This window comes from Triturus cristatus, chromosome 4_1 (genome assembly GCF_964204655.1).
Source record: "Triturus cristatus chromosome 4_1, aTriCri1.1, whole genome shotgun sequence".
NCBI classification, from domain to species: Eukaryota; Metazoa; Chordata; class Amphibia; order Caudata; family Salamandridae; genus Triturus; species Triturus cristatus.
In genome coordinates, this window is record NC_140585.1 from 441,614,029 (window position 1) to 441,626,472 (window position 12,444).

Sequence of the window (12,444 nt, forward strand, 5' to 3'; positions counted from 1 at the left end):
ACTATGAAGGTGGCATCTTCTCGAGGCACTTGCATACTGCACATTCCAGTGTAGTGACATTGTGGAAACAATCACCCTTAAATCGGGCAGCAGGAGATCCAGATCTACACTACTAGCACTGTAGCAGTAAGACCATGTTACAGCAGCTATTTAAAAAAATGCAACATTATCTAAAAATCGAAAGAGAAAAATGAAGGAAAAGATGCATGCAAGGTTAAAAGTGCAGAAGCTGCAGATAACATTCACTGTCCCTTTAAGGAGCCAGCAACTTCCATTTCCAGTCATGCACTGTACTGGCAGTTTACCACACAGCCTCAGCTTTTATTGCAGCTCATGCTAAGAATATCTCAGAACACTTTCTTAGCTTTACTACCCGATGTTCCTGGAGTTTTTATTTGGGTTCAAGATTTTTGACTTTCATTTGATGTTTTTAACATAATACTTTCTGCCCCTTTGCCATCTGAGAAAAGCTATTTTCACACAAAATACCACCTCTCTTTTTGAAATGCCCTTCATTTGAAGTAAAAAAAACTTCTGAACCTCATTCAATTTGTGTGGCATGTCTACTTGCCACACATTCTGCGAAAGAGTACATAATGTGTCGCGAAATAACAAAGAGAGCCATTAACGGCAGGGAAGGTATTTACCTTAGACATTGAAGACATACAAGCTCAAGAGAAGAGAAAGAAGCAGAAGAAACAGTCCAGAGAGGGGGTTCTCTCTATTGAGACCATGACTTCTTGATAAAAAATACTCCAATAAAGGGAAATCTAGTGACAGAGGATGGAGAAAACCTCATCGTCATCATTATGGACACTCCCACTACACCTGGGAGCATCAGTCTATATCAAGACAGGAGTCAGCACCAACTTGTTTGCCATTGAGGCCACCACGGCAACTGTTACCGTCAAATCCTCTCTGGATCCATCCCTAGCGATGCTGACACCTGGGCCTCCAACTCAACCATCAATGGCGAGACATTCAACAGCAGAACACTTGATGCTGAGAAGACATTGCTGGTCACCATTTAGGAGATCTACTTTCATGTTATCGAAGTCAGTCAAGATGATTAATGCCAAGGAGATTGACATGTTGACACTGCAAATTCAGTTTTTTTGTTTTTTTCAGAAGCATTAATAGATGTCTAAACTGATGACAGGTCAGCTCCACTACCTGTGCCAAGACCTGTTATTCTGGTAGAGGACCGCATGGACAACGGAGATGCAGCCCGATATTGCTTAAACGAACACACAGTTTACACAAGCAGTCCAGGAAGACCAAGCTCGACCCTTACTACCAAGGGAAAATGCCTTAATACTACTCATAGATACTATTTTCTTGTGAAATCACAAACTTATCTATAACCAGAATATTATTGTTATGTCTTGAAAAAGCCCCAGGCCTGCATTCCACAGGAGAACGAAACACATGTTAGCTGCACATTCCGTTTTTCCTGTAAGTCTGGATTATCAGACGAACTTTGATTAATAAAATAAACTGGATAAGACAACATTCTCACTTGTTCTCTACTTTGAAGCACCAGATCAATGGATCAGACTTTTAAAAGATCTGTGATCATTTACAAGCGTGAACCACTGTGGTAGAGGATTTTGAATCACATTTTACCACCATCTCTGTCCTTCACCCAACTTCAGGTTTGCCACCAAGACATGCAGTTCTTTCCTTACTTGCTGATTCTCATAGACTACTCCAGTCTTACGGTTCAATGATGGTGCCAAGAGGCACTTTGATGTTGCCCACAACACTATTGACACCTCACTGGCTTCTCCAAAACAGAAAAATCCAGAGAGACATAAACAAGGAAGATTTCCTTTCATCTCACCTACTTCTAGGAGTTATTCATTAGGTTCCTGCATATTCTACATTCAAACATCTCCAGAGGCATCACCCAAGGGGACCTCACCAGTGGATATCTTCACATTCCAAGACATTTTGAAAAGAGGGTCCACATAACTAAACATCTAGCTGCAGGCTCCACAAACAACAGTTTCCATAATAATTCCAGGACTTTTCATTACAGAAATACAAGGAAAATTAGTTTTTTTAGGCAAAGTTTGAGCTTTGCAGGGGATTTTGGGTAAAACAATTTGGTGAAAGACACACAATTCACCTCACCCTGGACTTCCCCAGGTGTCTAGTTTTCTAAAATGTGTTGCTTTAGTAGGTTTCCCTAGGTGCCGACTGAGCTAGGGCCCAAATTCCACAGCTACCCACATTGCAAAAAACAGATTGTTTTTCAATTGAAAAATGTGATGTGTCTATGATGCATTTGGCGCCCTTTCGTGTTGCGGCACTTGGCATACCCACACAAGCGAGGCACTGTTTTCCTCGGGAGACTTAGGGGAACGCTGGCTGGAAGGAAATTTGTGGCTGCCTGCAGATTCCAGGACTTTTCCTCACAGAAATGCAAAAAAATGTGGTTTTAGGCAAAGTTTGATCTTTGCAGGGAATTCTAGGTAAAAAAACCTGTTGAAAGCCGCACAAGTCATCCCACCCTGGACTCCCCTCTGTGTCTAGTCTTAAAAAATGAGCTTGTTTTGGTATGTTTCGCTAGGTGCCAGCTGAGCTGGGGCCCAAAATCCACAGCTAGACATCTTGTTAAAAAGCATGCATTCTGCTGGGTGAAATATGATGACTCCTAGGTCACGTTTGGGGGAGGGGGGTGCTTTTGTCACAGGTGCAAGGCCCAACCACACAAGTGACGTGCCATTTTTTTTTAAAGACGTGAGAATACAGAATAGTAGAATATATGTTATTACCAATTGAATATCTCTACATGTTTGTCTTTCAAACGTATGCAAGTGTGTAACACAGAAGACATTTTACATAATGACCTCTGAAAGATATGCCAGTATGGGGTGACCATAAATTTAGAGATGTACAAACAAGCACTATGCCTAAACTCAGTATCTGGTGTACGTTTCAGAAATACAGAGTTTTTCTTCATACCCTTTTGCTATTCTATATAATTTACCACAATAATTGCTGCATAGTTGGTACACAATGAAAAACCATTGTAAAGAGCAGCTTGGTTGTTGGTTCTGAGTACTTCGGGGTTTTGGAGAACCTACAAGCGATATATTTCCCTGCAATCAGAGGAGTTCAGGAGAAGTAAAAGTAAATTTCTTTCAAACATCTGCCATTGTTAAAAGAAGTTACAGATGAGAACGTACACACAAATGGCTGTTTTTGTCAACTCAATTTCACAACTTTTTTAATTCAAATGCTACTTTTTATAAGAAAACCTTGAAGGATCTACACAAATGGCCACCCTGGCTGAATTTGGATTTGTGCCTAGTATTCAGAAATGTATAGCTTTCTGGATCCACCATGGCTTTCACACCCATTTTCACCAAAAACTGAAAGGAGGCTGCTAGCACAAAAAATAGGAAAAACTGGCTATCTTCCAGTAAAATGACAAAATTGTGTTAAAAAATTGTTTTTCTGATTCAAGTCTTCCTGTTCCTGAAAGTTGGGAAGAGCGTGACTTTAGCACCACATACCCTTTCATTGATGACATTTGCAGGCAAAAAGCAGTTCTGCAGCACTTTTTACAATTGTTACCCAAAAACACAACATTTAACTTTATTTTGGCTAATTTCTCCGTCCCCTCGAGGGGAATCCACAAATCCTGGGTATCTTTAGAATCCCCAGGTCTGGGGACACAAATTGGGCATGGATAGCTTATGTGAACAAAACTGTATGGAGGCCTAAGTGCTAACTACCCCAAATAGCCCAAAAAATGGCTTATTACTTTTTCACTACTGCACGGCCCATATCCCCCATAGGATAACATTGGGATTACTTTATTACATTTTATAAGCTTAGTTTTTAAATCGGAAGATATAGCTGACCATGTTTGGTGTCTCTGGAATCACAATTTAAAATCCAAATTTATGGTGATGTCGGAATTTTTACTGCAATTCTTAAAAAGGCCTCTTTTAGAAAGTTGGCATTTTGTTACTTTAGCCATTTGGTGCCTGTTGCTGTATATCTCTGAACATGTCTGGAGTGGGTGACAGCTGGGATATGTGCACCTGGGGAAGTCCAGGGTGGGGTGAATTGTGTGTCTTTCACCAAATTGTTTTACCCAAAATCCCCTGCAAAGCTCAAACTTTGCCTAAAAAAACAACATTTTCCTTGTATTTCTGTAATGAAAAGTCCTGGAATCTGCAGGCAGCCACACATTTCCTACCACCTAGTGTTACCCCAAGTCTCCTGGGGAAAATGGTGCATCACTTGTGTGGGTAGGCCAAGTGCCCTCAAAACGAAAGGGCGCCAAACACAACGTAGACACATCACATTTTTCCACTGAAAAATGATGTATTTTTCGCAATGTAGGTAGCGGTAAATGGATCGCATCAGGGTCAACAGTAGTCCTCATGCAAGGACTACAGTTGACCATCGTGTGATCAATTTCTGTTGTGGACACCAGGCCTTGGCACACCAGTGCAGTAGCGTTTTTATCAGTACAAGTGGGGGAACGCTGGGTGGTAGGGATTTTGTGGATCCCTGCACATTCCTGTAGCTTACGTTACAGAAATTAAGGGGAAATTCCTGTTTTTATTCAACATTTCATCTTTGTGGGGAATTCTGGGTAAGAAAGCTTTGAGGGAGTCCACACAACCCTCACCTCCCTGGACATCCCCATGTCTCTAGTTTTCAGAAATATCTGAGTTTGATAGGTTTCCCTACATGGTTGATGACACCATGACTAGTTAGTACACCTTCCATAGTTATCGTTATGTCCACATTACATTTTGGGCCCTTCCCTATTGCTGGCACCTGGCCCATCCACATAAATGAGGTTAACATTTTTATCAGGAGACCTGGGGGAATGCTGGGTGGTAGAAAATTTGTGCTGGACGAGTGATCCCACAACTTTCCCACACAGAAATGTGAGGAAATGTGACGTTTTAGCTACATTTTAGGTTTTCAGGGGATTCTGAGTAAGAAAACATTGGAGGATCCATGCAACCCACACCTCCCTGGACTCCCCTGGGTGTCTAGTTTTCATAAATGTCTAGGTTTGGGAGGTTTCCCTGGATAGCTGACTAGCTCGGGACAATAAACGCAGGTGCCCCCTTGCAAAGCCAGTTCGTTTTGTGATAGATAATTTTGATGTGTCCACAATACGTTTTGGATACTTCCCTGTCACAGGCACTTGGCCCACCCACACAAGCAAGGTAGAATTTTAATTGGGAGACTTGGGGCAACGCTGGGTGTTAGGAAATTTGAGCTGGCCTGGCCACCTCACAGCTGCCCCACACAGAAATGTGTGGAAAAAATATGTTTTTGTAAATGAATCAAATTTACAAGGGCTTTTGGGTAAGTAAACCTTATGGGATCCAGATTAAGCATACCACGTATTATTCCCGTAGTGACCAATTTCCAAAAAGATGTGAGGGCAGAAGGTGTTCACTACAGAGAGAGTATGCACTGACAGTAAAAAGCTAAAATAAACAGCAGAACATTATTGCATACCCATCCATTAGTCAATCACAGGCATACTGGTTGGATTCGGCACAAGGGTAAGTAAATGTTTAATAAAAAACCTTTATTCACTAATGGCTTTATGAAATAATGTCCCCAAAAGTCATTGTTAATTATTTCAACATCAGATCAGAGAACCACTGACTTACAATTCATGAGCTTTAAAGCCACGTCAAGGCACCAACCGCTTTCACTCCATTCACACGCCTTCCATTCATTACACACAGGAAACCATTCACACTGCCAGCTGTGGGTCTAACACAATACAACACTTACCTTTACAAACAGCTCCATTCTAGGGCCCATCACTCTCAAACGCCAACAGGACTAACACGCCAATCATACCACCAAGCACCCAAACATCAGACAACTGACAAACAGACTTCAAGCAAGTCAAGACACATACTGGCTACCAGGCACCAACACATCACCAGTTTGCACACACCGCCAGCCATGCACCAGTCCATGTACACCGCTAGCCAAGCACCAGTCTACACACACTGCCAGCCAAGTGCTAGTCCACACACACTGCCAGCCAATTGCTAGTCCACACACACTGCCATCCACACACACCACCAGCCAAACACCAATCCACTTACACCAACAGCCAAGCTTCAGTCGATGGACACCACCAGCCAAGAACCAGTCAACGCACACCGCCAGTCAAGCGCAAGTCCACACACAATGCCAGGCAAGTGCCACTTCACACACACCACCATCCAAATGCCAGTCACACATATCACAAGTCAGAAGCCAGTCCACACACACCACCAGCTAAATGCCAGTACACACACAGCAAGTCAATCGGTTGATCAGTATACATTCATGTAATCTTTTTACATTTCAAATGAATGGATATAGATTAGACAACGTGTTTCATACATGCAGAGAGAAGACAAAGAAATATAAGATTTTGTGTGCTTTATTGTGCATGTGACCCATCACCTGTGAATCAGTGTAAACAATAGAATAGACCAGTTCCACGATTTTTTAATGCAGAGAAAGGGAGCAGGGGTTAAAGGCTTCCTGAACTAGTCTCTGTGAAGTGATAGTTTTGATACAAGGAAACCACTTCTGCTTTGAGATATAAACAACCAAGGTGGGCTGATAGGGGTGCAATTCAGGAAGAACAATGCTTGTTTGCTCATGGTCATATATTTAGTCCATTTTCCTAATCCCGAGGTACAAAGTCCATTGGGGGTAATTGTCTATGCATTTCAACCCTATCTGCGTTAAGCGTCTCCTCAGGACTGGGAACTGGATGCCTAGTTTTACTAGTGTGGAAATTGCAACACCCCCAAAAAAGAAAAAAATGTTAAAAATAAAAACGATATTTATTTATTTTGCATGTACTTAGCATGTGTGATAAAGACATGCATGGTAAAGACACCTGCATAGTAAAAGCATGCATCTAATTTGCAGGCTTTGTAAAGTTACTCATTCCACCCTGGACCGTGTATTCACTCTTAACATTGAAAATGGATCTCTGACTGCACATCTACAGAACTGGCCTGATTATCCTGTATTCCTTCTAGTCAATTTCCGCAATCAGCTACACCCACACATCATACTAGAAAGAATGGTCCTCCCGTTGTCTCTTTCTACTCTGTTTTTGGAGATCTTTAACACCTCCTTCCATGACAAACTAGTGCATACTATCAACAAATCACCCCACCCCCTTTATTCAAAAAAACAAAAGCCTCTTTTTAAATCTATAATTAAAATGTACAATATTGATCTGACTTTAGAGAAAAGGCAAAGTTTAGATCTGGATCACAAACAGTAGCCTGTATCAGAAATGGACTAGATCTTCTCCAGTGTACAGAGGAAGGATGTTATATGGCAATAAAACACGCAAAAACAGGCCCACCTCGCCAAGGCTCTGAACTGAACAAGAAAGCTCTTTAATACATATTAAGAAATGTTCGTCCCTGAAGTGCTGTAACAATCCCCCTGAACTGCTGTGCAGTCAACCTTTCAACAATCTTCCCACCCACCACGTTACTTATCATTTGCACTTTTTACCCCAGGCCAGAAGAGAAACTGATGCTCATGTAATGGGGCTGCCATGTAAAACATCTTAACCAGTGCATTGTAATACTAGAATCAAAAGTTTTTTTTATTTTTTACAATTAATGAAATAAATGCTTATGTGTCTATTCATAAAAGCCTTTATGAGATTGGGAAGTAGTACTATAGGTGCATTCTTTTACGTACTCTTACACGTCTTCGTGAATCAGCCGAAATGTCCAACTCTCAATTAGTAAAAGTGAAAAAATGGCACAGACCTTTCTCTTTGTACTGCTTATATATGACTATTCCCCGAATATTCCCATTTATCCCAATTTAGAAGTTAATGATCCAATTCCCTAAGGCATTTAAATACATAAATTAGCAGCCCAGGAGTTCTTTATTACATACTTAACAATACCCATGTGAATAGGTCCCTCGGTGTCTATGGAACTAATGACTCAGGGCGGAGCATTGTCTCAGCACCAGTTTTTTGCACAAGATTATTTGTACTTTATATAACTTTTAAGAACATTTGAGATTTCCTCAATCAAGGGATGTTTCATATTAAGTATCTAATCACCTTGTCCTATTTATTTGCTGTAATTTTTCTTTCAAAACAAATCATTAACTATCTGTATACATTGTGTTTTCACCTATACGGTATATTTCAGTAGTGCCACACAATTGGATTGAAATGATGGCACAGTTCTCAAGTGGTGTATTAGCAGTATGGATAAAATTTGATTAAGTGACTATAGAAACATAAAACTTTCAACTGCCAATCCTTAGAGGAAATCTATGAAAGCAACCACACAGTTTATAGCATGGGAAAATAATGCTAGCTTTCTACAATTTTGTTATACAGAAATAACTGTTGTGTCAGCAACATTTCTACTCCCCAGACAGGAACCATCAAGGCAGAAAGCCTGTAGCACTTGCATATAGCAGCTCTAGAGCATAAAGCTATATGGAAAAAAATTGAATTACTAAAGAAAAATTGGGCCAGCTTGCTCTCGTAATATGTATGGGGTTGTTAGCGAAAAGCTTACCCTCAGCCTTGTAACTAAGGATCTGGAGGGGGACTGAAAAATGTAAGTAATAAATGCATGAAAAGAAACAATAAATAAGTGTGCACCCCTGAGAACGAATCAAGGTGTCAACCAAGAAACGATGAGATACAAATGTCATTCTTACTAAGCAGCTTTTTCTTTTATTTGTTAAGGACTAGATAAATATGTAGCTAAAATGAAAGAGTCAATCATTCAATTATGTATGTATTGAAAATGAGGAACAAGCCTATGTGCACTGAATCGTACCCAAAAGTGATGCATACCTGGACAAGTCATCCCATACAGTGTATTTGCCTTGAAGGCGGGCGGGTATCTCAGACTGGTCTTGTCATTCATCTGCACCAAGGCTAGTCATTGGCCACCTTGAACCTAAGTAAGGTTTTTTTAGGTCGAGCCTACAGCAGCGCATGCGCTGTTGCTAGACTTTTAGTAAGTGGGATTTAAAAGTGCTTCCCACCGGCTTTTGCTGGCCTAATTCTTGCGTTCACGCGAGCGTGAATGTGCACAGCTGCCAGCTTTCTGATTACTTTTACTTTGGGCGCTGCTGCTCGCGCACCACTCGCGTGTTTGCCGGCGCGCGCGGGCACACAACTCCCTCCGCCCCTCTCTCGTCCGCTGCAGCCCCCATCTTTGCATTCCCCGCGACCAATGCTTGTTTGATTAAACGCAGAGACAGCAAAACGACAAGCGAGTGTGATATAAACCAGATAAGAGATTGCAGTGTGCAGCTGGGGTTTCAGATTGATGTATGCTCTTTACGTGGACGAACCCTCCATCAACACATTAGCCAAAGCCTGTTTTCTCACGTTATTACTTTCTTGTTGTGTATTTAGCACGTGCCTTTAATTTGAGAGAATACCTTCACGTCATCAATGTTGCATCTGTTCCGCAGCAAATCAAAAATGGTGCAAAGTTGGTGCATACAAATATTTGATTCCACATTTTTGGTTAGAGTTTTGCCTTTTTTATTTAACCCATCTATGGCCACAAACAGTAAAAGAAATAATGCCGTACTAACATTATTTTTCCGTTCAAAAACAAAGTAGTTGTCAAACAGGGGTGGTTGCAGCACGTGAATGTCAACAGGCATTGACAAAGCCAATAGGTCTGACTTTGGCTAGAGCGACGTTGGCTTTGCCAAGTATTGTTTTCTGATAATTGGTTTACTGTTCCAAGAAAGCCACGTCTTACCCATCTTGGAACATTAAACTTATGATAAAGTAGAACAAAAGCAATTATATGCTTGTGCGTGCACAAACACCTACATATACGTGTGGCCATCTTTGAATGTTTTTAGTTATTCAGAAAAACACCTATGACACCCCCTCACCCCTGTACTTCCTCAGGCATGCACAGACAGTGATCTTGGAACGTTTGTAAATCCATTTAAAGATGGGTGCCGGTAGCAGTGCATCTGTCGGATGCAGTACTCTACATGCTATCAGCGAGGCTAAGGCACTGTCATGTACTCGCAAAAGAAACAAGCATTGGCATAGCCAATAGGTCTAGCCTTTGGGACCTTATAAGTGTTTAGTTATCCAGCACAATATCCTTGGTGCAACAACATCAAGTGTTGCATGGCTAAACACTTATACGGTACCCAAAGGCGAGATCTATTGGCTATGCCAATGCTTTTTTTAATGTAGTTTCTTGGAATACATTTCCAATTTTTGTGACCTTTCAAGTTGGACAGTAACTGATTCAAAGTATGGGAATCTTATCCGAGGGCCTTGGGGGGAGCTGGCAGTGGTCCAGGGGACGGCTGCCTCCTCCCCCTAATGTTTTCCCAAATGGGAAACATTTTTGTTTGAAAAACAGCAACTTGTTCGGGATAACGGCTTGTTTAAAAGAATGTTTACAAGCTAGGAAAGCAAATACAGGGATTGTAATCTGGTGTACCATGAGGCCACCCTCCCTACATTAACATCTTGAACAGCGGGTCACAAAATATGACCTGCATAATTATTATTCATAGGCAGCTCATTTTTTGACTCCCCTGCAGATGGGGAATTTGCACTGCTGTCTGTTAGTACATAATAGATAAACAACAGTAACCCTTCTGAAGCTATGCTGTGGGTGACAACTCCACACTCGCGCAATAAATGTATGCAGAAGTCCTACATTTATAGATACATCATATATTAGGGGCCGAAAAACGATTTTTCTAATTGAGTCCATAATGAAAGCTGTGGTGTATTTTAGTATTCATACCCAGATTCCCCTCTGGCATACTGGGTTACCCTTGTTTATGACTCCCCTCTATTTTACATGTTGCGTGGTAAATTACAACTCCAAACCAGTTGGTGTGCAATTTACACATCCCTGGTTTCCCAGTGTTGATAGTACTTCTGGCCCCTACTTCTGCCCCATCCTAAGCACTCGGACACTACTCCCAGCTACTTGACACGCTTTAAAGACATACAGCCACCAATACACTTCTTTCGAATTCGAATTGCCCTCTTATAGTTGTAAGTTCCCTAGTGATGGGGAGGGGACTGAGAAGGAGTGATGGGACAAGGTGAAGGAGGGAGGTGATGGTGGCAGTGGAAGGACGGCAGTAAACCGTAGGTAGCATCAGGCAGGACATTGCCTAGGCCATTGTGATAACCGTGATATAATTGTATGCAAAGAGACCAAATAAAATAATTAATGAACACCAGTCTGAAATGTACGTGTCTCAGAAAAGGGGTCATGTGTTATAAAACATATCCATTGGATCCTGCGACATATAAAAAAAACCCCTCTCATGTGTGACCTTGTGCAAGAGTTCAGCCATTGATTAGCAACATTTTGGTGCAATCGGTGATGTTCAGTGCCTTAAAATGCAAAGTTTTTTAACATTGTGAGAAGCGGACACCCACCGTTGCCAATGGGACGTGAAGGGCCCGCTTTGTGTAGTTGGTAAGGGATTGTGTACCAATTCTTCAATAGTTTGTAGTAACTAAATGTAAGCATTGCTTCTCTGAGGGCCGTTGTCACAAGACACCAAGACTGAGGACCACTCCTCCACCAATAATTATTGGGGTGCTTCCTTTATTGATATGCACATGTCTTAGAGTTTGTTATCTCAAAACGTGAAATTGTGAAGTTACACACCACTGTTTTTTGCTTTTATTCTTTAATTTCAGAAATTCAATTCCAGTGTTAAATCCCTTCCTCTTCTGGATTCCCAAGACAAACATGGTTTATTATTAAATTCAAAGTCGCATCAGCAAGGCAGTATTTTTCCACTTATATACAATAAAAATGCGCAAAATTCGCAGGTAAGAAAATTGGCACTTATTAATTTTCCTTCATAATTATAGTTTTATTATATTTGTAATAAGCATGTTTTTCCCAGCACATAGCAACTTTTATATCAAAATCTTGCTGCAGAAAAAGAAAAATTTAGAAGCGTAAATCCTTTTATTTTAGTGACCTTTTTTTGTAGTTCTAAATTAGTATAATACGTTGTGATGCCTTCAAAATTGCAGTGCGGCTGAAGGGAGTGGTTAAGGTGGAACTGTTCATTATGGTGGAAGATAATGCCAGGTGTTAATCTTAACCTTACTTTCAATAGCCCACAAAAGGAGTTAAATAGATTTGGCACCAGACCATGCATCATGGCACTAACCAACATTCATAATCTCTCAGAAACCTAAATTAGCTTCTTGTGTATTTTTTGCGAACCCATTTTCAGTGAGTTTTCTTGTTTTGTGTTAATATTTCTTTTCATTGCCTTGTTCCCAAATTCAGACTTTTCTCCTTTTCTGTGTTTTTCCAGACATTTATTTGCCATAATCTGCGGACCCTAATTCCTGGGTCCTTTTAGGACTCCCAACATGCAGTTTGAGCTGTTTGCCAAGAC

At 41.0% G+C, this 12,444-nt stretch overlaps 1 protein-coding gene across 2 annotated transcripts in view; it reads left to right on the forward strand.

The window, feature by feature from the left end:
- Positions 1-12,444, forward strand: part of DYRK4 (dual specificity tyrosine phosphorylation regulated kinase 4) — an 827,849-nt gene that overhangs the window by 71,532 nt on the left and 743,873 nt on the right. For both annotated transcript variants that reach the window (XM_085652599.1, XM_085652598.1), the window contains exon 2: positions 11,726-11,860. In XM_085652599.1, the coding sequence (XP_085508725.1) occupies positions 11,726-11,860 (135 nt within the window). The remainder of the gene's footprint in view (positions 1-11,725; positions 11,861-12,444) is intronic.